Below are 27,500 nucleotides of genomic sequence, written 5' to 3' on the forward strand. Positions count from 1 at the left end.
CTGTAATACCTGTGTCATACCCATGGCATTATACACATTTGGGTCCTCATATGTCACAAAAGCATGCCCACACACACACACACACACTCACACAGACTCACCCTCCTTCGCCTCTCCTCTGGCTCCTCCGGCCAGGAAGCGAGACACTAGAGGAGTGCTGGAGAGAGACAGACAGCTGGAGATGAAGACGGTCTGTGTGGGATGGAGGTGGAGCATCTGACCCCAGATCAGTCCAGCGACGACCATCATCAGACTCAGACCAGCAGAGCCCTGCAGAGACACTCTCCACACCTAAAGGACAACAGTACATCCATCATCCCTCCATCCCATGGGCTAAGGAATACTTTGTGAATCTCAGTCCAGATCTTTCACCATTAGAAAACATTTGGCGCATCATAAAGAGGAAGATGCGATAAAGAAGACCTGAGACAGTTGAGCAGCTAGAAGCCTGTATTAGACAAGAATGGGACACTATTCCTATTCCTAAAATTGAGCAGCTCACCCCCCCTCCCTACACCCATCCATTCAACCATCCACTCACCAATCCTTCGCTCCCTTCCTCTATTTGTTCATCCATCCATTTATCAATCCCTCCCTCTATTTATCCATCCATACACCCCCCTCCCTCCACCCATCCATCCATCCATCCATCTATCAATCCCTCTACCCATCCATCCATCTATCAATCCCTCCCTCTATCCATCCATCCATCCATCTATCAATCCCTCCCTCTATCCATCCATCCATCCATCTATCAATCCCTCCCTCTACCTATCCATCCAACCATCCATCCATCCATCCCTCCCTCCCTCCCTCTATCCATCCACCCTTCCCTCCTCTGTATAGTGTTGAGTGATGAGCAGTAAGCTCTGAGTAACGGGACAGGGATGAGTAAAGCTGAGTGTGTGTGTCTGAGCTCTAGAGTTCGCTGACCGTAGCTCCGGCTCTTACCTTGTGGAGGCGTTCTGGTGAAAACTCCAGCCCGACCACAAACAGAGTGAAGAACACGCCCAGCTCTCCCAGCGTCTCCACCTGAACCATCGACTGCAGGAGACACACAGTTGAGGCCAAAGCACACTGAGTCCAAAATTCACATGAAAAATTTTCGCACGTCAAAAAATAAATTCGACGTCACGTTATGTCGATCACGCTTACACTGCCTCCGAAACTTTCGTCCGTGAAAAAAAAAAACTCGAAACAGGTTGCATTTTCTGCGTGTGCACGCTGGCAGATCCATACAGACATATACTGCCAGTCTCTGTTCAGGATCAGTCGATTCACAGAAATTGGTGGTGGTCTTCTTAATATGTGGTTCTAGTATCGCTAGCAAAGCATCAAACTGAGCCACTGACACTAAAGTAAACTTTGGATCGCTCTGGATAATCCCGCTTGATAATGAGGCTGAAATCTCCTTCCTCTTTACACGATCCCATGAGTGGATGGACACAATATTTCCTCTTTCTTTTTTCTTTTTTTTAAGAGGAGAGAGGACAAAAAAATCCTCAATACTTGAAGACCTAATTTAGCGTTTTTCCCCGTAGCGTATTCATTAATACGCATCGGACTCAGTCTGCAAGGTCTCTGTGCGTGACGAATTTTTCAGATCACGAATACGAAAAAAACGCATGCGAAAATATCAGTGCAAACACACACACACACACACGTGTAAACGCACACGCGTGTCTGTTCTTCATCGCTCACTTTAATGCTGTTGAGTCCCGACGGGCCGAGCAGAACCCCGCAGATGATGTAGCCGAACATGGGCGGCAGTCCCATCAGCGCACACATCCAGCCACAGGGCAGAGACAGCATGACCACCAGCACCAGATCCTGAGAACACACACACACACACACACACACACACACCCGTCAGCACTTTATTCCGCACAGATCGCTTCAGATCCTGAGAACCAGAGGTGGACAAATACACAACTTCATTACTGGAGTAACAGTACTGCTGGTCAAATATTACTCCGTTACGAGTGAAAGTACTTCAGTATCAAAAGTAAATGTCCTTCTTTATGTCGCTGCATTATTGTATTATAGTTGTATAAATGCACATTATGCCATCATGGTTTAAGCCAGTCAGTGACGCTCCATCTGACACACTAGCAGACGACTAACTTAAACTCATTTAAATACTTGTAGAAAAGTTACAAAGCTGCTGTCACTTTAAGGCCGAATGCACGGATCCAATACACTGATACACATCTGATATTCTCACACTGTTCACCTTCACTGAAGACAGAATCAACTTTGTTTATGTGAATACTCCACTAAATGAGCATTTGGACATCCGTCTTCTTAGTATTAAAGTCTATGAGCTCTGATTAATATGTCAATTAATGAATGCTTGTAATTATGCGCATTAATAATAATATATATATATATAGAATTGTGTTAGTAAAAAGACGGTGATGTTTCTGAATCTAAAATGTGTTCGGGCGGAGCTCCAGCGACATTCAGAGGTCAGAGGCTAACCTTGATGAAGTGGTGGTCGACACCATGGATTAACATGTTAGCATTAAATTAACAAGTCATTACATCGATTTAACATTTTGCTAGCATGTATTAGCATGTCGCTAACACGATTTAGCATGTTGTTAACATTTATTAACATGTCATTAAATTAATTTAGCATTTTGTTAGCATGTATTAGAATGTCGCTTACACGATTTAGCATGTTGTTAACATGAATTAACATGTCATTAAATTGATTTAACATGTTGGTAGCATTTATTAGCATATCGCAAACATAATTTAACATTTTCACACACATGACACATAATCTAAAATGTTTTTTCTAAAATCTTTTTCAGGTCAGAGGCTGACCTTGATGAAGTGGTGGTCAGCGCGGGGCATGGTAGAGTCGCGTGGTTTGGTTAGCACATACTGGTTGTTCTGCGAGTCGATTAGCATGCTAAGCCCCAGATTGCCCTTGTTCTCCTGCTGTGACTTGTTCTTCCTCTTCCCGTCCTCCTCATCCTCCTCCACCCTCAGGACGGCCTCCACATTCACCCCCTTCATCTGGACACAGAGACGGTCACGAATCATCAGTGCAGTTTGATGACTAAATCATGTTGGCTGAACAGGTTTTACTAAAAAAGTTAACTAGTATGAATTAGCATGCGGCTAGCAGGTTTTAGAAATTAATCTACATGTCACTAGCATTATTAAGAATAATCTTTGCATGTTTTAGAACGCTTATAGTATGAATTAGCATTTTGCTAGCATGATTTAACATGTTGCTAACATTTTTAAAAATGTATTAACATGAAATAACATGTCGCTAACATTATTTAAAATATTCTTTGCATTTTTTAGAACGCTGCTAGCATGAATTAGCATGTTGCTAACTTTTTTTAACATGTTGCTAGCATTTTTTTAGAAATGTATTAACATGAAATAACATGATGCTAACATTATTAAAATATTATTTGCATGTTTTAGAACGCTGCTAGCATGAATTAGCATGTTGGTAGCATTGTTTAAAATGTTGCTAGCATGTAGAAATGTATTATCATATGTCGCTAACATTATTTAGAATATTCTTTGCATGTTTTAGAATGCTGCTAGCATGAATTAGCATGTTACTAGCATGATTTAACATCCTTGCTAGCATGTTTTAGAAATGAATTAGCATGAAATAATATGATGAATAATTTTTGCATGTTTTAGAACGCTGCTAGTAAGAATAAGCATGTTCAAGAACGCTGCTAGTATGAATTAGCATGTTCACTAACATTATTTAACATGTTGCTAACATTTTGTAAAAATGTATTAGCATGAAATAATACCTTGCTAACATATTTAGAATAATCTTTGTTGCTTGTATGTTTTAAAATATTGTTAAAATACAGAATATCTGCTGGTTTGGGGGGGAAATCATGCGTAAGAAACGAGTATGTTGCTAGCATGTTCTAAGTATGAACAAAAATATGTTGTTAGCATTAATTTACATTTTGACATGTTCTAACGATCTAATCAATATTTAGTATGATGGTAACTTGATTTAACACGCTGTTAACATTATTTACCTTTTGATAGCATGATTTATCATGTATGTTTGCTAGCATTGAATTACTTAGCATGTTTGTTAACATTTTGCTAATATGATGTAGCATGTTTGCTAGCACGAATTAGAATGTTGTTGGCATGATTTACTATGTTTGCTAGCATGTTGCTAGCATGAATTAGCATGTCGTTAGCATGATTAACATGTTTGCTAACATTTTGCTAATATTATGTAGCATGTTTGCTAGCACGAATTAGAATGTTGTTATCATGATTTACTATGTTTGCTAGCATAATGCTAGCATGAATTAACATGTTGTTAGCATGAATTACCATGTTGTTAGCATGAATTAACATGTTGTTAGCATGAATTAACATGTTTGTTAACATTTTGCTAATATAATGTAGCATTTTGTTAGTATGAATCAGTATGTTGTTAACATTAATTAGCATGTTTTAACACGCTGTTAGCCTGATAAAACATGTTTTTAGCATTATTTAGCATTGAAGTTATTAACACTGAATTAGCATATATGCTAATATTTAATAATATGATATAGAATGTTTTCTAGCATTAATTATGTTCGCTAGCATGAATAAGCTGAATTAGCATATTTGTTAACATTTTGCTAATATTATGTAGCATGTTTGCTAGCACGAATTAGAATGTTGTTAACATGATTTACCATGTTTGTTAGGAAGTTGCTAGCATGAATTAGCATGTTGTTAGCATGAATTAGCATGTTGCTAGCATGAATTAACATGTTTGCTAACATTTTTCTAATATGATGTAGCATGTTACTAGTGTGAATTAGGATGTTGTTATCATGAATGAGCATGTTTGCTAGCATGTTGTTAGCTGAAATAGCATGTTGTTAGCATGAATTAGCACGTTGCTAGCATGAATTAACATGTTTGCTAACATTTTGCTAATATGATGTAGCATGTTACTAGTGTGAATTAGGATGTTGTTAGCATGAATTAGCATGTCATTAGCATGAATTAACATGTTCGCTAACATTTTGCTAATATGATGTAGCATGTTACTAGTGTGAATTAGCATGTTGTTAGCATTAATTAGCATGTTGCTAGCATGAATTAACATGTTTGCTAACATTTTGCTAATATGATGTAGCATGCTACTAGTGTGAATTAAGATGTTGTTAGCATGAATTAGCATGTTTTCTAGCATGTTGCTAGCTGAAATAGCATGTTGTTAGCATGAACTAGCATGTTTTGGTGTGCGGCGTGTAACTGCATGGCGTGACTCCTCACCTGTTTGTTGTTGTCGAAGGCGTGCTCCTCGATGTCCTCCTCCAGGCGGTCCGCCGCCCTCCTCACGTCCTCCAGGATCTCGTCCAGCATGGACAGGGTCTTGTTTCGGTCCTGAGCCACTTTTAGCGCCTCCTGCTGGTGTTTCTCCGCCGCCACCAGCTCCATGTACTCCTGTTCCTCCTGTGAATCAATCAATCAATCTATCGGCTTGACTGAGGACTGATGAGGACAAAATGTTCGCTTGCTGCCTAATATACCCCACCCACTAACAGGTGATGAAGAGGTCATAATGTTATGCCTGATTGATCGGTGTATGTAATATAGCTTAATCTGGCTGGTGACTGACCTTGATGGCGGCTTCCCTGAGCGCCTGCAGTCTCTGCCGGCTGCTGTCCTTCATGTTGACGACGTCTCTGAGGTTTCCCTTCAGGGCGCGCTGAAGCCCCTCCACGGCCTGGAAGACGGATCTCTCGCTCTCGTTGAGCTCGCGCTGAAACACCTCCAGCGTGTGAACGCGGAACAGCTTCTCCGGCTGAGCTAGCGTCTCGTCGCGCTCTAGCGCCGCCGCGGCTCCGCCCAGCTTACGGACGGCCGAGCTCTTCTGCCTGAGGAGGGCGGAGAGACGCCGGCAGTTCTCCGTCACCCAATGCTGTCCATGCTGGACCGGCTTCGGCTGCAGCGCCACCACCAGGCCGACACACAGCACTGCACACACACCTCGCATCACACCCGCTGGCAACACAACACTAAAGGGTTACTTCATTAATTCAACCTGTCCTCCAAAAAAATCAGACTGTATAGGTCGATTTTCAAGCGCGTTATTACGACCTATATTAACGTTTTAAAGTCATGCGCCCTCTAGCTGGTGTAAAATAATGACAGTGTCGTGTTACGTCTGACGCATGACTGTCGTCGCCAATCAAAATACGTGTTCATTTTAATGCAATTTGTGGACTTTTTACTACCATTTGTCATATTTCCATTTAGCAAAAATATTTTTTTAACTTTACAACTACACCCCATCCCTAAACCTACCCAGTGTTTTATAGTCACACACACTTTATTATAAAAGTATTTATTTACATATTATTATTATTATTATTATTATTATTATTATACACACTTTATGAGCGCGTGTTCCCTGGGGTCGAACTCACTCATCTCTTCTCTGATGATGAGGGCGGGGCCACCTGTCACTCACATGAGATCAGCCAATGGCAAAACCACAGCCATCCAATCAATTCCCCCACAGACACGATCAAGCCCCGCCCACATCTGTTCTTGTTTGTGACGCGATTAACTCGATATGCGGCACAATAGAGGAGAAAAGACCCTTTCATGCAGATTTTAACTAATACCATGAACAAACTTTTCATTATTTGAAATAAAATAAAATACACAAAACCTTAAATGTCTTTTATTTCAGCTAGGCAAGCTTTTTATGTTAATTTATTTTAACTTGATGTACTAAAAGAACTAAAACTGAAATTAAAATGATATACATAACACATAAAAATGTCAAAAAACACAAAAAAATTACTAAAACTATAAATTATATGTATTAAAATCAGACAGTGTTGGGTGTAATTAGTTATTGCAATTTAATTACTTTTACCTTGAAAAATTACTTTTATTTTTTCTGTATTTTAAACTTCTGATGTAATGTATAGAACAATTATATTATATATATATATAATAAATTAGTGGAACTAACATCCAAATTTAAAGTCTAACTTTCTCACAATACTTTGGTCATTTAATTAGAATAATTTATGCAGTTTTATGTTATATTTGAATAAATTAAAAGAGAGGTTTCATGTCCTTGAATCGCTAGATGATATCGGATTTAAAAGGTAATTAGTAATAATTCATTAAATAGTTTTTTTTGGACAGAGTGATCTGTACAGTAATCTAATTACACTACTGAAGATGATATTAGTAACTATTTTTTTTTTTTTGAGTAACTTACCCAAAACATCGATTAAAATATTCATAAAAACTATAATTATGCAAATTTGGGGATATTGCATAAATTGAGTCATATACATTTTTTCACAAAGTATTTTTTTGTGTTTTTGTCAATGTTATTTTTAATTTTAAGTTTTTTATTTAGTTTATTCATTTTTTTATATTTTATTTTATTAGTGTAAAAAATATTTATATGGTTTTATCCAGGTTAATAAAATAAGCTTGTTGTTAACTAAAACTATTAAAAATGCTTTTGGTAAATTTGAAATTCAGCTGAAAAAAATTAAATAACAATAAATAACTAAATAATATAATAATACCGAAATATTACATGAAAAACTTAAAACTTAGTTTATAATAATTTGAAATAAATGCTGAAATAAATGTTTAAGTTGAAGTACTAAAATTACTCAAATCTAAAATTTAAATAAAAATCTATATTGAAATATTAAATAAATAGATTTACACAAACACCAGCGTCCCAACGCGAGAGATCCCAGAACAGCACAAGGACAGTGTGCGTGAATCAGGGAATATTACTGTAAATATTAGATATGAAAGCTCAAGCACTCACCTGACAAACGAAATCTGAAAGTGTGTCACCGTGAAGGTGTGTCACAAACTACACAAACAAGCCTGAAGTGTGTGCTCACCGGCCGTCGGTCACACCTACATCCTGCAGAAATCATCCCTGAGGAATTAACCCAATAACACACTTCACTTCATCCACCAATATTGTGCTAGTCGTGGAATGTGGCATAACCGGGTAGGCGTCATATTTCAGAGAACTTTTATGTAGGGTGGGAAATGAATGCGAGGCTATTTTAAAATAGGTGTTTTATTATACTCTTTCAAGTCTGTAGAAATAGCACATTGTCTAAAGTCCCGTACGATAACTATATCAGCGTCCACAATAACACACAATATAGTTCTGTTTGTTCTTAGTTTTGTCGCCTGTCGCTTTAAATGCTCGCAGGATGGACTCTGATTGGCTGTCAATATTGGAATATGCATGAGTGGGAGGAGCTTCTGCCCAAAAATAATGAATAAAATCATATATCAAAAGGAGTGTGATGCCATGGTTGGGTTAATTTTCTAAAAATGCAATGTCAGTATTATTTTAGTATCATTCTTAGTTATTTAAGTACATCAGGAAAATAAAATAAATATACGGTTAAGTTTTAGTATATTTTATTTCAGTGAATGTTTGTTTTTTTAGGTAACAAACATATATTTTTATGATTTAAGTTTATTGTAAACTCAAATAGTAATTTTGGGGACAGACAAAAAACTTACTAAAAATATTAAGGATCTCCATTAAATATTTATCCTAATGAGACACGGACACAGCGATGACGTGTTGCTGATGTTTAAAAATAATTTAAATAACTGACCAACTGTCAACTGACTTCGCGAGATTAATTGTGACTAATCACTGTTATTGCGATCTGACCTGTCCATCAAACGCGTTATTGTCATTATTATTATTATTATTCAGGTAAGCTTTACGTTTATTGACATGGCATTCTGCGAGATAACATCAACGCTGATAAACAGAAAGAGAGAACTAACTCATAACGTTACCTGGTGAGTGTACAGCTGTTAAAACTGGAAGAACTCGTCAGTAAATGAAGGAAACAATCGCGCTCTTGTGACGCCACATACTGCCACATTCTGCGCGCGCACACCGAGCGACCACCAGCGGCTGTAACCGGCGCGAGCCTCCCGGTCGGCGGTGACGGTGAGATCCGCGCTCGGTTCCCGGAGCAGGTAACGGCTTTGCGGGAGAGGCAGTTGAGCAGCTCATACTAGACTAAACTTCACCGACAGTTCGCTGGAGATCGACGAACATTATGTGCTGTCATTCAGTCATTGTTTGTGTTTTAGCTGTATCATTACAACAGTCTTCACTCCTGACTGAATCATAACAGTAGCGCGTGGGATTCTGGGAAATGTAGTTTTTGTCTCGCACTGCTCCTGGTACAAATGAGAGCCTATTTTGTCACACAAGAAAAAAAATCAAGCTCTGCTAAAACTTAATTGTACGGAGCCCTGCACATGACATGCAGTAAAAAAAAGTACTAGTACTAGTGTGCACATTTTACTAATTCGTTCCCTCGATTTATAAATCATGCGCACATTTTACTAATTAGTTCCCTCGATTTATAAATCATGCGCACATTTTACTAATTTGTTCCCTCGATTTATAAATCGTGTGCGCATTTTACAAATTTGTTCCCTAATTTTCCCCAAAAAGTTTAAATGATCACATTCTACATCAACATTTTGATGTGATGTAATAATTATGAGATACATTTTTTGTCATAATTTCAACCTTTTTATGTCTTTTTTTTCAGTCATAAATGATTATAAAACATGATTTATGTGGCTGAAATGGCTTTCCATAAATGCAGCAAATGACTAGAGTCAGTCACTAAATATGAAAAAAATTACAGGTTGCGCTGTATGATTTTGCTATATTACTAATCAAAATGTTGATGTAATTAGAATGTAATAACAAACAATTCATAACTTATAACTATTACATGTTTGCACATGCAGTGTTTGTGCGTAAAATTGTTAGAGATGTAAAAAACTACATTTCCCAGAGTTCCCCCATCCGCCAGTGGCCGCTGGTTTCCGCGCATGCGCACAGAGAGCTCCGCTGGCTGGAGATGAAGATGGTAGGTGGGCGCGCAGGGGGCAGTGTTTATCTGTAATGTTTGATGACTGCTAATAGACGCTCGATCCGCGCTTCAATCGCGTTATCGTGGCGTTTCCGCGCGTCCGTTTATGAAGCAAACGGAGTGTGTTTTGAGAGCTCCGAATCAAAACGGAACACCGGAACTGATGGCCGTTCCTACACTAATACTGAGCTCTTCATAAACTAAAAACAACACTTTCCATGGTAATGCTCTGTAAATACACCATAATATATGAATGTGGTAATAAATACTGTGGTATTATAGCAGCTGACACATTATACTTTATGATGACGGTTGGATTAAACGTTTTATTCAGGCGATCCATGTATAGATATGTTTAATTGTCGATTTTTTGTGTTTAAACAACCATAATTTTAAGTATATGTGATGTCAGTTTACATTTTATCGAAGCTTAATTTCGCCACGAAATAAAAATAGAAACGGCCTGCCGATTTTTTTGTCTCAGACTTCGTACTTTTTACTTATCTCTGCGTCTGAAATCGAGTATGGAGTAACGTTACGCACTTTTGAATGTGAACATCGACCGTTAAAAAGTGCGCTTAGTTTTTGAACTTCACGACCGTTAAAAAGTGCGCTTAGTTTTTGAACTTCACGACCGTTAAAAAGTACCTTAGGGCAGGATTTTATTTTATTTATTGCATAATTATAATTCAGTACAAAAAAAGGGATAACACAGAACAAGGAATATAGGAATACACAGAAAGTGTTCTATAATACGGGATGTTTTCAAAGATGAATGTGTAGTATGATTGATATTAACCATCAGTTGCTTCGCTTCACCTCCATTCGCTCTTGTGGCCTCATGGGATAGTAAACAGTGTCAAGTCAAGTTAACTTTATTTATATTGCGCTTTTACAAGGACGATTGTGTCAGAGCAGCTTCAGTGTTAAACAGGACAATACTGCAGCAGAATTAGATTGGGCTGTACAGTCGTTCTGGAGTAAACAGTGATGTTATCAGCTTATTTTAATTTATCATAGAGAGACAATGTTGGCAGATCAGTATTATAGTTTATTCAATTAATTAAGACCTAATAAATGAATTTTATTTGGATATTTAGTTGAATAACTTAGATTGAAATTTTAGTGTCCCCAACTGAGCAAGCCAAGCCAAAGGCGACAGTGGCAAGGAACCAATGTGTCCAGCCTAATTTTCGAATACCACGAATTCGGACGTAGCACTCTGTTGGCGCTCATGTTTTCCGCATACTATATAGTAGAGAAGAATGTGATTTCAGACAGAAATATCACAAGAATTGTGAGAAATTATTTAAAGATTTTGAAATATTTTCTACTGAAGAAGTCAGAAGGATGATGTTCTGGCATAAATGCATTGTAAACGTTATGGATAGTGAAGTTGGCCACTTAAACTGCAAAAAATGCTCTTCTTACTCAGTATTTGTGTCTTGTTTCTAGTCCAAACATCTACAAATTCTTAAAACAAGAAGCATTTACTAGACAAGCAAAAGTAATTGTCTTGTTTTGGGAACAAATACATTTATCCAGCCAGCGTCGGCGTCCTGATAATCTGCCAATGGGGTGAGAAAAATAATCTTAATTCAAACAGAAAACAAGATTATTAATCTCACCCCATTGGCAGATTATTTATCTTATTTTAAGCAAAAACTCTCTTCATTTTGAGTTATTTTCCCCAAAACAAGACAGTATTTTTGTCTTGTTTCTAGTCAAAATATCTAAAAATTCTTACATTAAGAAGTATTTACTAAACAAGTAAAAGTAATTGAGTAAGAAAAGCATTGTTTGCAGTGTGTTCATCTGATATTCCACAGTCGGGTGATGGCCTTGCCTAGCTAGCGCTGTTTACTGTAACTAACGGTGTTGTTGTTCCTCCAGCATAAACTGAAGTCGAGCCAGAAGGAGAAGATCCGCCAGGTCATGTCCTTCACTCGGGCCGCAGAGAGAAGCGCTCTGTACTGCCTGACCCATAATGACTGGAGACGAGACACGGCCTCGGAAAATGGCTTCCAGAACCACAGAGACTCCATGAAAGCGGCCGTGGACCGCAAGAAGCTGGATCAGCTGTACAACCGCTATAAAGGTGAGCGGCCGCGTGCCTCTGTGTTTGTGGACCTTCGTTTGTGCTGCTGCTGCTGCTTGTGTCTGCAGATCCTCAGGACGAGAATAAGATCGGCATTGATGGAATCCAGCAGTTCTGCGACGACCTAATGTTGGATCCAGCCAGCGTCGGCGTCCTGATCGTGGCCTGGAAGTTTAGAGCCGCGACCCAATGCGAGTTCAGCCGCAGAGAGTTCCTGGATGGCATGTCTGATCTGGGGTGAGACATCTAACATCAGCTAGATCTACAAAAGTATATACACCGATCAGACATAACATCCTAATATTGTGTTGGTCCCCCTGACCCATCAAGGCATGGACTCCACCAAGGTGTGCTGTGGGCACCTGACTGGTCAGCAGCTAATCTGCCCCATAAGCAACAAACTGAGATGCTCTGTGTATTCTGACACCTTTCTATCAGAACCAGCTAGGGGTGTAACGATTCATCTACTACATCGATGTATCGATTTATATTCCTATGATCCAACTACATCCATCTCTGTTCGGCAAGTTGGCCTTCCGGACGACATATATCGATCTAATATCGTTTTAAAAGGTGATCGATCGATTGTATCGATAATGGGAAATAACGCATTTGATTTAAGCACGTCAGATTTTATATGGATGTTTTTTCTTAGCACTTTTAATGATAAAGGCGTTAAACGCTACTCAGTCTGCCTATATGTGACATAGGGCTGCACGATATTGGAAAAAAATTACATTGCCATATTTTTTCCCCCAACGATATATATTGCGATATTGAGTGCCACAAATCCAGGCTTAAGTCAATAATTCCCATTCCATGATATTAATAATTTCACTAATAAGCAAGCTTCATTACAAGTGACAAAAAGAAATGTTGGAAAGTATGTGCAAACATGAAACTAAACCTCCAGTAGGTGGCAGCAGGTGACCGTCTTAAAGGTGCACTATGTAGTATTTTTGCAGTAAAATATCCAAAAACCACTAGGCCGGTGTTATATATTTTGTTCAGTTGAGTACCTACAATATCCCAAATGTGTCCAACTATTGTAAATTGTGAGATAATTGCTATTTAACCAATGACCGGGACGTGTCAGCATAGTGTCTGAGCGAGTCGCCGGTCAATCGCGTCATATCTGCGACCCTCGGTTTTATTCTGCAGAAGCGCTTTACTCTTAGCAGTGTGAACATGTCACAGCAGCGCCGAGCCAACGCTCAGAGGAACGTCAGAACATCATTTTAAACACACTTAAATGTATCTAATATGATAAACAGAGCTGCTGTACCTGCTTCACCTTATAATCATGACCGGAAAAAGCGGAAGTGCGTGCGCTTGGCGACTGTGTCCCGTCATAATAAAAGTCCCGGTGCTCGCGAGGCTTGTGTTTGTCAATCGCTCCAGCGGCCGTGCTCAGCTCCTCAACACTCGGTCCTGCTCTGCTTCACTACAGTAACGTTAAAAACCGCATCCAAGACCACATGTCCCAAGATGCTGCGCTCACACTTGGCCTAAATAAAGTACGCCTTTGTTTAGGCACCCTCCAGTGGACGGAAAGTTGCATAGTGCACCTTTAATGAGTGAGTCACTGAGTCGTTCATTCAAACGATTCATTCAAACACTGAATCGTTCAGTAACACACTTGTTGCTGTGAGGCGTGTTACGGTTCTGCTGTGAACGATTTTCGCTGCTGAAATTGAACAAAAACATTAAATATTGCATCTAAAATGTAAGTGACTTTAAGTGAATGTTAATTATATGAAGCTGTCATATGAAATCAGTGTCATTTTCAGTCGTGATGGTGTTCAGGAAAACGCTCTAGTGTTGTAATTTCTTCTCGAGAGGCTGCACGAGCGTCAACAGATCGACCTTATTATTATTCACTATCGATCGCCACTTACACTAATGCACAAACATTCTTACATTTGGTGATTTGCTAGTTATTTTTTGTTTTAATCAGGCTCTTGTCCGTCAGGCAAGTAAAATTCTCTTTCACTTGTCCCGGACAAGCGTTAATGTCGAGCCCTGCTTTGTATTCGTCGTAAAGAGCTTTGTGGTGCCGTTTTAAGTGATCTGTCAAATTGGTGGTGTTTTCTTGTTTTGTGGCCACAACTTTCTGACACTCCATGCAAAGTACCTCTTTTTGGTCAACATTCTCCTTTGTGTAGCTGAAATAGTCCTCGTCTGTTTGATCGGACCCCACGGGTCAGCCTTCGCTCCCCACGTGCATCAATGAGCCTTGGCCGCCCATGACCCTGTGGCCGGTTCTCCACTGGTCCTTCCTTGGAGCACTTTTGATAGATACTGACCACTGCAGACCGGGAACAGCCCACAAGAGCTGCAGTTCTGGAGATGCTCTGACCCAGTCGTCTAGCCGTCACAATCTGGCCAAACTCGCTCAAATCCTTACGCTTGCCCATTTCTCCTGCTTCACACACATCAACTCTGAGGACGAAATGTTCACTTGCTGCCTAATATACCCCGCCCACTAACAGGAGCCGTGATGAAGAGATCCGTGATATTCATAATGTTATGCCTGATCGGTGTATATCAAGCGTTTTTCAGATTTCTGACAGATGCTGATGTTAACTCTTACTGTGCTCGTTTGTCTAGCTGCGACAGTCCAGAGAAGCTGAAGGGTATTTTACCCAGACTAGAGCAGGAGCTGAAGGATTCTGGGAAGTTCAGAGACTTCTATCAGTTCACGTTTGCCTTCGCCAAGAGCCCTGGCCAGAAGGCTTTAGGTGAGCGCCTGGTTTAGGGAACACTTGTGCTGTTTTGTGGAGAGCTGGTCTGACCCTGATTGCCTCTGTCTCAGATCTGGAGATGGCCGTGGCCTACTGGAACCTCATTCTGACCGGACGCTTCAAGTTCCTGGACCTCTGGAACACCTTCCTCCTGGTACGTCACATGACCATAATCAGAAAAACGCTTTCACAGCACCATATCCTCATGAAAACAATGCATTACAGCTTGAAATTAATTAGAGATGGTTCAATTAGATAAGATTTATTTATTATGATTTTTTTGTGATTATTTTGCGGTGAAATGACAAATGCAGGATCGCAAAAAAAAGCGACATTTTGCAAAAAACTGGAGGGACTAATTTGATGAATCAATGACGGCTTTGCGTCTTGTTTCTGTAAAGGAGCACCATAAAAAATCCATCTCTAAAGACTCGTGGTACCTGCTGCTGGACTTCGGGAACGTGATTGCAGACGACATGTCCAACTACGACGAGGAAGGTGAGATGGATCAGTTTATCACACTCTTTACTCTTCCACTGGTTTGCATGTTAACGCCGCGTGTGACCGCGGAGTTAAACCTGACGGCTGTCCAACCACAGGAGGAATTAACGACAGGATTTACCTGTTTGGCTGATCTAACCCTCTAATGCTGAATGTTGTGCTTGCAGGCGCGTGGCCGGTGCTCATCGATGACTTCGTGGAGTTTGCGCGGCCGATCGTGGCGGCAGGAAGTCCGACTCTATAATGAGCGCACACAGGGAGGCCGAGCCTCTCAAAATGGACTCTTTCAATAAGAGAATGTAAATGTCTGCGAGAGCGTTTACAGCACCGATGAACAGCTGCAGTCTGGACAGGTTTCCCATCCGCCCTCCGCACGTCTGGAGGCTTGACTGCACCACACACAGCTGCTGCTCATTGCTTCCTTAGCTCTCACAATTGGCCATTTATTCCAGCTATTCTGATTTTTTCCCGTACAATTGCACATTTATTTCACAGAATGCAGACTTTATTTCTCAAAGTTCTGACCTTTTTTATCCGTTCTGACCTTTTTTTTCACAATTACAAGTTTATTCCTCAGAATTCCTTTTTTCTTTTCTTGGAATTCGTACTTTATTCCCGCAGAATTCAGACTTTATTCCCGCAGAATTCGTACTTTATTCCCGCAGAATTCGTACTTTATTCTCGCAGAATTCGTACTTTATTCCCGCAGAATTCGTACTTTATTCCCGCAGAATTCGTACTTTATTCTCGCAGAATTCGTACTTTATTCCCGCAGAATTCGTACTTTATTCTCGCAGAATTCGGACTTTATTCCCGCAGAATTCGGACTTTATTCCCGCAGAATTCGTACTTTATTCTCGCAGAATTCGGACTTTATTCCCGCAGAATTCGTACTTTATTCTCGCAGAATTCGGACTTTATTCCCGCAGAATTCGGACTTTATTCTCGCAGAATTCGTACTTTATTCTCGCAGAATTCGGACTTTATTCTCGCAGAATTCGGACTTTATTCCCGCAGAATTCGGACTTTATTCTCGCAGAATTCGGACTTTATTCTCGCAGAATTCGGACTTTATTCCCGCAGAATTCGGACTTTATTCTCGCAGAATTCGTACTTTATTCTCGCAGAATTCGGACTTTATTCTCGCAGAATTCGGACTTTATTCCCGCAGAATTCGTACTTTATTCCCGCAGAATTCGTACTTTATTCCCGCAGAATTCGTACTTTATTCTCGCAGAATTCGTACTTTATTCCCGCAGAATTCGTACTTTATTCCCGCAGAATTCGTACTTTATTCCCGCAGAATTCGTACTTTATTCTCGCAGAATTCGTACTTTATTCCCGCAGAATTCGTACTTTATTCCCGCAGAATTCGTACTTTATTCCCGCAGAATTCGGACTTTATTCTCGCAGAATTCGGACTTTATTCCCGCAGAATTCGGACTTTATTCCCGCAGAATTCGTACTTTATTCCCGCAGAATTCGGACTTTATTCTCGCAGAATTCGGACTTTTCTCTGAATACTTTTTTCCTCTGAATTCGAATATTTGTTTCTCGGAATTGCAAGTTTATTTCTCGTATTTCTGACTTTTTCCTCGGAATTCGGATATTTTTTCTTTAAATTTCAAGTTTTTTAATTGGTACTTTTATTCTCGCAGAATTGGGACTTTTCTCTGAATTCTGATCTTTTTTCCCTCCGATTTCTGACTTTTTCCTTGTAATTGCAAAATAATTTCTCGGAATTCTTACTTTTATATCAGAATTCAGACTTTTCTTGAATTTTTTCTTGAAATTCTGACATTTTTCCCCCTCAGATTTCTGACTCTTTTCCTCCGAAATCGGATCTTTTTTTCTCTGAATTGCAAATGTATTTCTTGGAATTCTTCATTTTCTCTCAGATTTCAGACTTTTTTCTCAGGATTCTGTTTTTTTTTGTGTGTGTTTTTTTTAGTTTCTTTTGTTGTTATTTTCTCGGGATTCTGACGTTTTTTCTCACAATTCTGACTTTTTTCTACCAGTTGTGTGATTTTATAAATTCACAAATGCAAATGCTGAAAGTCTAAATTGCACAGAAGTGAAAGCAGTCAGGACGGAGAGAGAAGTCTCAGTTTAAAATGGTTTATCTCCGTGGCAGAAACATGAACATGTGTTTGTGATATTGGTTCAGCAAACACACACACTGTTCGTCTGGACGAGTTTCTGCGGTCAGATTTTAACACAGTTTTTATTGTTTCTCAGTTTGCTTTGTTTCGTTCTGTATGTGTGTGTGTGTGTGTGTGACGGTCAGTTCAGCTCATCACATCAGTGCATGTAAATAAAGATTATTTAACAACTCATTCTCCACTCTCACATTATATTATACCAATGTATATATATATATATATAATAAATGTTTTTGCTGAAATCTGCTGTATCTCCAAAAGCACATGACCATAAACATACAGGAAACTTCAGGTCAAAAGATTGAAATGCGGGTTTTTTTTCCTGAAGAAATGTAGTTTTTGAAAGACGTCATCACAGAAATGAGTTGAGAAATCATTATAATGTGATGATTTGCTGCCCTCCCTAATCATTTATGATTATTATCAGTGTGTGATATATTCTCAGGTGAGCAGATCAACAGCCGTTACTTGTAATAGATTCTTTTGTAGCGTTATAAATGTCACTTTTGATCCCTTTAATATCCTCGAATAAAAGTAAAACAAAAAATTGTTCTGATTTCCACAACAAAAAAAAGAGGTTTCCAACGCTGATAATCATAAATGTGTGTTGATAATCCTCATATTAGAGCGATTAGTGATCATGCAAGACTGCAGTAATGATGATGATGATCAGGAATAAATCACACTTTACTACATATTCACAGAGAGAACAGATGATCTACACTGGAGGAATATTACACTGATTACTGGAGTTATGAGCAGATTAATGAGCAAAAAATTCCAACTTTTAAGATAAGAAAAGTGCTTTACTCGCCGGAGCACACTGCAGAAAAATGCAACAAATCTATCTCACAATTCTTAAATCAAGATGCATTTACTAGATCAGTAAAACCACATGAGATATTTTTTCTTGTTTTCTTAAAAATAAAATCTAAATGAGTTTTTGCTTAAAACAGGCCAAATGATCTGCCAATGGGGTGAGAGAAATAATCTGATTTCTGATTGAACTCTTGTTTCCGTCCCGAACAGAAATAAGAAAAACTCTCTTCATTTTTATTTTATTTGCAACAAAACAAGAAAAAATATCTCATGTGGTTTTACTGATCTAGTAAATGCATCTTGATATAAGAATTGTCAGATCATCAGACTGGAAACAAGACAGAATGACTGAGGAAGAAGAGTGTGTTGTGCAGCGTGATTGGCTGCTCCTGTATGGAGCCAGAATGGTGACTTTAAAATTTGGCATCACAAATTAAAATTGTCATTGAAAACAAAAGCAGAACTGAAAAAGGAAACATTGGCATTGAAACATTTGCATTGAAAACAGTTGTATTGGCATTGAAACAAGTATTGGCACAGAAAAAGTTCCCGGTAAACTGGACATCTGTCATGCGGCTTCAGAGCTGGTGATGGGTTCCTATATACCTATATGCAATGATATGCAAACTACGCTCTACTTACCCCTCCCCTCAGACCCCGCCCCTCTCCACGCCAAAACAGTGACAGAAAGTTGAAACTGAAAATCAGTGACATTGAAAAAAAACTGACATTGTAAAAAAAAACTGTCACTGAAAAAGAGTGACATGAAGAAAAAATCTGAAGATTGTCATTGAAAAATACAAATAAATCCCAATTCAATAAAAGAATACGATTGTAATATTTTAATAATTTTATTTTTTCAGTGCCAATACTTGTTTCAATGCCAATACAACTGTTTTCAATGCAAATGTTTCAATGCCAATGTTTCCTTTTTCAGTTCTGCTTTTGTTTTCAATGACAATTTTAATTTGTGATGCCAAATTTTAAAGTCACCATTCTGGCTCCATACTCCTGTCGGCACTTGAGCTGATCCGAGTCTCCGGCATGTGTGTGTGTGTGGGACTATCATGGCCATTGCCTTTTTAGGACACACCTGACGGAGCTTAGAGTCGCTGATAACACACACACTCTCTCTCACACACACACACTCTCTCTCACACACACACTCACACTCACACACACACTCTCTCACAAATACTCTCTCACACACACTCACATGCACACACACTCACTCTCACACACACACACTCTCTCACACACACTCACACACACTCTCTCACACACACTCACATGCACACACACTCACTCTCACACACACACACTCTCTCACACACACTCTCTCACACACACACACACTCTCTCACACACACACACATTCTGCATTTGTACTTTCTCATAAAAACTCCTCCTGTGTGATTTATAAGCCTTTTGTAAAGTGGGGCCATGGGTAATGTCCTCATATTTCACCCTCTCCTGTAATACCTGTGTCATACCCATGGCATTATACACATTTGGGTCCTCATATGTCACAGAAACATGCCCCCACACACACACACACACACACACACACACACACTGCCCCTGCCCCTAAACCTACCCACCACACAGTCTCTCTCTCTATCTCTCTCACACAAACACACACACAGACTGCCCCTGCCCCTAAACCTACCCACCACACACACACACACACACACACACAGTCGCACCGGAGATGTCGGATCTCATGGAGAAGTTCCAGGCTGCGCTGGTCCTGGGAGGAGTGGGAGACGCGCTGGGATCCCGATGGGAAGTGTGTGTCTCGGGGCCTCAGATCCAGAGAGAGCTCGGGGCCCTCGGGGGTCTGGAGGCCCTAAAGCTGGATCCGGATCAATGGCCGCTCAGCGACGGAGCCCTGATGCTCATGACCACAGCCGAGGCCCTCGTCACCGGTGAGACTGACCTGGGGAATAACACTCACAATGATTTTATATCGGTATTAAATATTCTAACAATGTTCTTTTGAACTTTCTGTTCATCCAAGAATCTTGAGAAATAAAATGTCTCATGTGGGCATATTATCGTGACATATGAGGACACAAATGTGTATAATGCCATGGGTATGACACAGGTATTACAGGAGAGGGTGAAATATGAGGACATTACCCATGGCCCCACTTTACAAAAGGCTTATAAATCACATAGGAGGAGTTTTTATGAGAAAGTAAAAATGCAGAATGTGTGTGTGTGTGTGGTAGGTTTAGGGGCAGTGTGTGTGTGTGTGTGTGTCTGTGTGTGTGTGATGGGTAGGTTTAGGGGCAGTGTGTGTGTGTGTGTGTGTGTGTGTGTGTGTGTGTGTGTGTGTGTGTGTGTGTGTGTGTGTGCGTGTGATGGGTAGGTTTAGGGGCAGTGTGTGTGTGTGTGTGTGTGTGTGTGCGTGTGATGGGTAGGTTTAGGGGCAGTGTGTGTGTGTGTGTGTGTTACTAATTATTTCAGAAAAATTGTTTCCACAATGAACAAAACTTCTAACGCATGTGTTTTAGTTCATGTTAATCTCATTATTTACTATGATAATGTACATTACTGTAACATGAAACAATAATTGTCTGTTTGCTTTAAAAGTGTTTGATAATGCTCACAAATGAGAAGTTTTGTCCATGGTTGTTTTCCACACAGTAAGTGATGTCTATTAATGTACCGAGTGTAATCTCTCTGCAGTGTTCGTGCTCAGAATAGGGATGAATGCATGTGAAATCCCTCTGAAATGTGGATTGATCATCATGACTCACACACACACACACACACACACACAGGTCCTGATAACGGGCCCAGAATAGAGTCTCGGGTCACGGCCGTCCGTGTGCTTTCTAATGCGCTGACACACGATAATCTGTCGTAAATAACGGCTTCAGTCCGGCTCCATACCCGAAATAAACGCTCCATGAGCGATGTATAAATAATGCTTTTGTGCTAACAGAGGTGGACAGTAACTACGTCTTAAAACAAGAAACATTTGGGAAAAAATAACTCAAAAGGAAGAGAGTTTTTGCTTCAAATAAGATCAATAATCTGCCAATGGGGTGAGAAAAATAATCTTAATTCAAACAGAAAACAAGATTATTTTTCTCACCCCATTGGCAGATTATTTATCTTATTTGAAGCAAAAACTCTCTTCATTTAGAGTCTCTGTGCTTTACTGGAGTATTATTCTTTCTGTAATCTTCTGACTTTAACTTCACTCCATCTGAAAGACAAATATCGTCCTCTTTACTCCACTACATTTCTATCAAGGTCCTCGAAGTGGAAAGTCGTTTCTGTCGCAGCTTTGAAAGTCAGTGATGATTTTTTTCTTCTTTAAAAGGTGTTTGGGTTTTTGCAGAAAGCCTTTCAGGAATCACTCTTGTAGAGTCTCGTGAAGTTCAATGATTTCACAGCATTTATTAAACACTGATTTATAGTTTAGAGCAAAATGGAAGAAGACGGATGTCCAAATGCTCATTTAGTGGAGGATTGACATAAACAAAGTTGATTCTGTCTTCAGTGAAGGTGAACAGTGTGAGAATATCAGATGTGTATCAGTGTATTGGATCCGTGCATTCGGCCTTAAAGTGACAGCAGCTTTGTAACTTTTCTACAAGTATTTAAATGAGTTTAAGTTAGTCGTCTGCTAGTGTGTCAGATGGAGCGTCACTGACTGGCTTAAACCATGATGGCATAATGTGCATTTAGACAACTATAATACAATAATGCGGCGACATAAAGAAGGACATTTACTTTTGATACTGAAGTACTTCTGAAAACAAATACTTCTGTACTTTTACTCCAGTAAAAATCTGTTTTTACAACTTTCACTCGTAACGGAGTAATATTTGACCAGCAGTACTGTTACTCCAGTAATGAAGTTGAGTAGTTTGTCCACCTCTGGTTTTGAGGACGTTATTGATAACATTGAATGAACGTTTGCTCATAAGTTGAGGCTAAGCGGCGATCAGATAAACAGTCATATATCAGTAGCGTTGAGTCTGCAGAAGCCAATCAGCTCCTAATTGAGCTCGCTGTCAGCATCAGTGATGGACACACGAGAGTCCGGCTTCATCTGCTTCCCTCGGGAGCACTAATGCGCTGGAAATGCCTTCCATCCGCCTCACTCTCACACACACACACACTCACACACACACACACACACACACACACACTCACACACACACACACTCTAATCAGCTGCGGTTAATCACAGCTAAACTCGTCCTGACACATGACTAGTGCTGGGGATGCCACGCGTGCTCCGGAGCCGCAGGGTTTAATCGTGTGTGTGTGTGAGTATGTGTGTGTGTGTGTGTGTGTGAGAGAGAGAGAGAGCTGGTGTGGCTCTAAGTGGGGGCCATGGTGAGTCTGCAGGGTCGAGTTCCAGAGCCCAGGCATTGATCATGGCCATGGCCCCACTTTTCAAAAGGCTTATAAATCATACAGGAGGAGGTTTTTTTTAGAAATAAAAATGCAAAAATGCAGAATGTTTTCTGTGATGGGTAGGTTTAGGGGCAGTGTGTGTGTGTGTGTGTGTGTGTGTGTGTGTGTGTGTGTGTGTGTGTGTGTGTGTGTGTGTGTGTGTGTGTGTGTGTGTGTGTGATGGGTAGGTTTAGGGGCAGTGTGCGTGTGTGTGTGTGTGTGTGTGTGTGATGGGTAGGTTTAGGGGCAGTGTGCGTGTGTGTGTGTGTGTGTGTGTGTGTGTGTGTGTGTGTGTGTGTGTGTGTGTGTGTGTGTGTGTGTGTGTGTGTGTGTGTGTGTGTGTGTGTGTGATGGGTAGGTTTAGGGGCAGTGTAAGGGGATAGAAAATACGGTTTGTACAGTATAAAAACCATTACTCCTATGGAATGTCCTCCCATTTCACAAAAACAAACACGTGTGTGTGTGTGTGTGTGTGTGTGTGTCCTCATCAGATTACTGGTGTCTGGAGGATCTGTACCGTGAGCTGGTGCGGCTCTATGTGGGGGCCATGGTGAGTCTGCAGGGCAGAGCTCCGGAGCCCAGTACTGCGCAGGCATGCGCCAACCTCAAGCCCAACAACTTCCTGTTAGCCTGGCACACGCCGTTCAATGAGAAAGGTACAGCAGGGTTTCATTCAGAACCTGTCTGTCTGTCTGTCTGTCTGTCTGTCTGTCTGTCTGTCTGTCTGTCTGTCTGTCTGTCTGTCTGTTGTTTTGTCTGTCTGTTGTTCTGTCTGTCTGTCTGTCTGTCTGTTGTTCTGTCTGTCTGTCGTTCTGTCTGTCTGTCTGTCTGTCTGTCTGTCTGTCTGTCTGTTGTTCTGTCTGTCTGTTGTTCTGTCTGTTGTTCTGTCTGTCTGTCTGTTGTTATGTCTGTCTGTTGTTCTGTCTGTCTGTTGTTCTGTCTGTCTGTCTGTTGTTCTGTCTCTCTGTCTGTCTGTCTATTGTTTTGTCTGTCTTTCTCTCTCTGTCTGTTGTTCTTTCTGTCTCTCTGCTGTTCTGTCTGTCTGTCTGTCTGTCTGTCTGTTGTTCTGTCTGTCTGTCTGTCTGTCTGTCTGTCTGTCTGTTGTTCTGTCTGTCTGTCTGTCTGTTGTTCTGTCTGTCTGTTGTTCTGTCTGTCTGTCTGTCTGTTGTTCTGTCTGTCTGTCTGTCTGTCTGTTGTTCTGTCTGTCTGTCGTTCTGTCTGTTGTTCTGTCTGTCTATTGTTCTGTCTGTTGTTCTGTCTGTCTGTCTGTTGTTATGTCTGTCTGTTGTTCTGTCTGTCTGTCTGTTGTTCTGTCTCTCTGTCTGTCTGTCTATTGTTTTGTCTGTCTTTCTCTCTCTGTCTGTTGTTCTGTGTGTCTGTCGTTATGTCTGTCTGTTGTTCTTTCTGTCTCTCTGCTGTTCTGTCTGTCTGTCTGTCTGTCTGTTGTTCTGTCTGTCTGTCTGTTGTTCTGTATGTCTGTCTGTCTGTCTGTTGTTCTGTCTGTCTGTCTGTTGTTCTGTCTGTCTCTGCTGTTCTGTCTGTTGTTCTGTCTGTCTGTCGTTCTGTCTGTTGTTCTGTCTGTCTGTCGTTCTGTCTGTTGTTCTGTCGTTCTGTCATTCTGTCTGTCTGTCTGTCCGTTGCTCTGGGTAATCTGATCTGTGTGTGGTGTTGTTCTGTCAGGTTCTGGTCACGGAGCCGCCACTAAAGGCGTGTGTGTGGGGATGCGCTACTGGCAGCCCGAGCGGCTGGACAATCTGGTGGAAGTGAGCATTGAGACAGGCCGAATGACCCACAATCACCCCATCGGTGCGGGACACACACACACACGAGGATCAGTGTCTGTCTTCCATCCCTCTATCCCTCCATCCCTCATCTATCCATTCCTCCATCCCTCATCCCTCATCTCTCTATCCCTCATCCCTCATCCCTCATCTCTCTATCCCTCATCCCTCATCCCTCATCTCTCTATCCCTCATCCCTCATCTCCCTATCCCTCATCCCTTCATCCCTAATCTATCCATCCCTCATCAGACAGACACACACACACTCATACTCTCACAAACACACACTCTCTCACACATACACACACACTCACCCCCACACAGTCTGTCTGTTGTTCTGTCTGTCTGCTGTTCTGTCTGTCTCTCTGTTGTTCTGTCTGTCTCTCTGTTGTTCTGTCTGTCTGTTGTTCTCTCTGTCTGTCTGTTGTTCTGTCTGTCTGTCTGTCTGTTGTTCTGTCGGTCTGTTGTTCTGTCTGTATGTTGTTCTGTCTGTCTGTTGTTCTGTCTGTCTGTCTGTTGTTCTGTCGGTCTGTCTGTCTGTTGTCCTGTCTGTCTGTTGTTCTGTTTGTGGTTCTCTCTGTTGTTCTGTCTGTCTGTTGTCCTGTCTGTCTGTCGGTTGTCCTGTCTGTCTGTTGTCCTGTCTGTCTGTTGTCCTGTCTGTTGTTCTGTCTGTCTGTTGTTCTGTCTGACTGTTGTTCTGTCTGCCTGTTGTTCTGTCTGTCTGTTGTCCTGTCTGTCTGCCTGTTGTTCTGTCTGTTTGTCTGTCTGTCTGTCTGTTGTTCTGTCTGCCTGTTGTTCTGTCTGTCTGTCTGCTGTCCTGTCTGTTGTTCTGTCTGTATGTTGTTATGTCTGTCTGTCTGTTGTCCTGTCTGTTGTTCTGTCTGTTGTTCTGTCTGCCTGTTGTTCTCTTTGTCTATTGTTCTGTCTGTCTGTCTGTCTGTCTGGCTGGCTGTTGTTCTGTCTGTCTGTTGTTCTGTCTGTTATTCTGTTGTCCTGTCTGTTGTTCTGTCTGTCTGTCTGTCTGTTGTTCTGTCTGCCAGTTGTTCTCTTTGTCTGTTGTCCTGTCTGTCTGTATGTCTGTCTGTCTGTTGTTCTGTCTGCCAGTTGTTCTCTTTGTCTGTTGTTCTGTCTGTCTGTCTGTCTGTCTATTGTTCTGTCTGTTGTTCTGTCTGTCTGTTGTTTTGTCTGTCTGTTGTTTTGTCTGTCTGTCTGTTGTTCTGTCTGTCTGATGAGTGTGTTCTGCTCAGGGTTCCTGGGCTCTCTCTGCACCGCTCTCTTCGCTTCATACGCCATCCAGGGTAAACCGCTGCAGAGCTGGGGTCGCGACCTCCTGACCGTCATCCCCAAAGCGGAGGAGTACTGCAGGAAAACCATCCGGCACATGGCAGGTGAAGCGGGGACATCTGACCGCAACACACACACACACACACACACACACATACACACACACACACACACGGCAGGTGAAGCGGGGACATCTGACCGCAACACACACACACACAGCAGGTGAAGCGAGGACATCTGACCGCAACACACACACACACACGGCAGGTGAAGCGCTGCACATCTGACCGTAGCGCACACACACACACACACACACACACACACGGTAGGTAAAGCGCTGGACATCTGACCGTAGCACACACACACACACACACACGGCAGGTGAAGCGCTGGACATCTGACCGCAGCACGCACACACACGGCAGGTGAAGCGGGGACATCTGACCGCAGCACACACACACACGGCAGGTGAAGCGGGGACATCTGACCGCAGCACACACACACACGGCAGGTGAAGCGCTGGACATCTGACCGCAGCACACACACACACGGCAGGTGAAGCGCTGGACATCTGACCGCAGCACACACACACACGGCAGGTGAAGCGGGGACATCTGACCGCAGCACACACACACACACATCCTGACGTGTTTCCCTCTGTGTCCAGAATACCAGGAGAAGTGGTTTTACTTTGAGGCCAAGTGGCAGTTTTATCTGGAGGAGCGAGGGATCGCAGACGGAGAGAGCAGAGCGAGCTTTCCAGAGCCGTACGATGCTGACGAGACCGACAAGGTCACACACACACACACACACTCTCTCTCTCTCACACACACACACACACACTCACACACACACACACAAACACACTGTATATCTGTTATTTTTCTATTTCCTATTTTGACTTTTTATCTAATTACTTTATTTTTATCATAATTTTGACCTTTTATGTCATTATGGCTTAGTATCTTATATTGTTGACTTGTCATTATTTTTACTTTATTTATCAGGACTTAATTAATTATTTTATTAACCCGTTTGGGGAGGAGTCTGTCAGATAATTAACCCACTGTGAGCTGATCATCAGATGATTAACCCACTGTGAGCTGATAGTCAGATGATTAACCCACTGTGAGCTGATCGTCAGATGATTAACCCACTGTGAGCTGATAGGCAGATGATTAACCCACTGTGAGCTGATAGTCAGATGATTAACCCACTGTGAGCTGATCGTCAGATGATTAACCCACTGTGAGCTGATCGTCAGATGATTAACCCACTGTGAGCTGATCGTCAGATGATTAACCCACTGTGAGCTGATCGTCAGATGATTAACCCACTGTGAGCTGATCGTCAGATGATTAACCCACTGTGAGCTGATAGTCAGATGATAAACCCACTGTGAGCTGATCGTCAGATGATCAACCCACTGTGAGCTGATCGTCAGATGATTAACTCACTGTGAGCGGATCGTCAGATGATTAACCCACTGTGAGCTGATCGTCAGATGATCAACCCACTGTGAGCTGATCGTCAGATGATTAACCCACTGTGAGCGGATCTTCAGATGATTAACCCACTGTGAGCTGATCGTCAGATGATTAACCCACTGTGAGCAGATCGTCAGATGATTAACCCACTGTGAGCTGATCGTCAGATGATTAACCCACTGTGAGCTGATCGTCAGATGATTAACCCACTGTGAGCGGATCGTCAGATGATCAACCCACTGTGAGCTGATCGTCAGA

General features: G+C 41.3%; 3 protein-coding genes across 9 annotated transcripts in view; 2 read left to right on the plus strand and 1 right to left on the minus strand.

Annotated features, from left to right (window-relative positions):
* The window catches only part of LOC137073639 (transmembrane and coiled-coil domain-containing protein 3-like), a 39,834-nt gene extending 30,841 nt beyond the window's left edge, over window positions 1-8,993 (minus strand). The window contains exons 1-8 of one of the 3 annotated variants that reach the window (XM_067442326.1): window positions 8,842-8,983; window positions 7,832-7,933; window positions 5,636-6,021; window positions 5,290-5,469; window positions 2,833-3,027; window positions 1,702-1,830; window positions 952-1,044; window positions 102-291 (exon numbers count right to left, since the gene is read on the minus strand). In XM_067442326.1, coding sequence (XP_067298427.1) covers window positions 102-291; window positions 952-1,044; window positions 1,702-1,830; window positions 2,833-3,027; window positions 5,290-5,469; window positions 5,636-6,013 — 1,165 coding nt within the window. In that variant the 5' untranslated portion in view covers window positions 6,014-6,021; window positions 7,832-7,933; window positions 8,842-8,983. Of the gene's footprint in view, window positions 1-101; window positions 292-951; window positions 1,045-1,701; window positions 1,831-2,832; window positions 3,028-5,289; window positions 5,470-5,635; window positions 6,022-7,831; window positions 7,934-8,841 lie in introns of those variants that run through there. The other 2 variants (XM_067442327.1, XM_067442328.1) reach the window with 2 other exon arrangements.
* On the plus strand, window positions 8,822-15,870 carry dcun1d2b (DCN1, defective in cullin neddylation 1, domain containing 2b). Of its 4 annotated transcripts, none has more exons than XM_067442333.1 (7): window positions 8,822-8,844; window positions 11,838-12,042; window positions 12,111-12,279; window positions 14,653-14,783; window positions 14,858-14,940; window positions 15,188-15,284; window positions 15,455-15,870. In XM_067442333.1, the coding sequence occupies exons 2-7, from the start codon at window positions 11,880-11,882 to the stop codon at window positions 15,529-15,531; spliced, it is 720 nt and encodes a 239-aa protein (XP_067298434.1). In that variant the 5' UTR covers window positions 8,822-8,844; window positions 11,838-11,879; the 3' UTR covers window positions 15,532-15,870. The 4 variants fall into 4 exon arrangements, with proteins under 4 accessions (XP_067298434.1, XP_067298433.1, XP_067298431.1 ...); XM_067442332.1 differs by lacking the exon at window positions 8,822-8,844 and adding an exon at window positions 8,899-9,027; XM_067442330.1 differs by lacking the exon at window positions 8,822-8,844 and adding an exon at window positions 9,791-9,941.
* A 4,081-nt stretch (window positions 15,871-19,951) lies between these two features.
* The window catches only part of adprhl1 (ADP-ribosylhydrolase like 1), a 9,824-nt gene continuing 2,275 nt past the window's right edge, over window positions 19,952-27,500 (plus strand). Inside the window, exons 1-5 of one of the 2 annotated variants that reach the window (XM_067442888.1) lie at window positions 19,952-20,196; window positions 23,182-23,346; window positions 24,371-24,496; window positions 25,719-25,859; window positions 26,423-26,547. In XM_067442888.1, the coding sequence (XP_067298989.1) occupies window positions 19,980-20,196; window positions 23,182-23,346; window positions 24,371-24,496; window positions 25,719-25,859; window positions 26,423-26,547 (774 nt within the window). In that variant the 5' untranslated portion in view covers window positions 19,952-19,979. The remainder of the gene's footprint in view (window positions 20,197-23,181; window positions 23,347-24,370; window positions 24,497-25,718; window positions 25,860-26,422; window positions 26,548-27,500) is intronic. The other variant, XM_067442889.1, reaches the window with a different exon arrangement.

This window comes from Pseudorasbora parva, chromosome 4, assembly GCF_024679245.1.
Source record: "Pseudorasbora parva isolate DD20220531a chromosome 4, ASM2467924v1, whole genome shotgun sequence".
Lineage (NCBI taxonomy): Eukaryota > Metazoa > Chordata > Actinopteri > Cypriniformes > Gobionidae > Pseudorasbora > Pseudorasbora parva.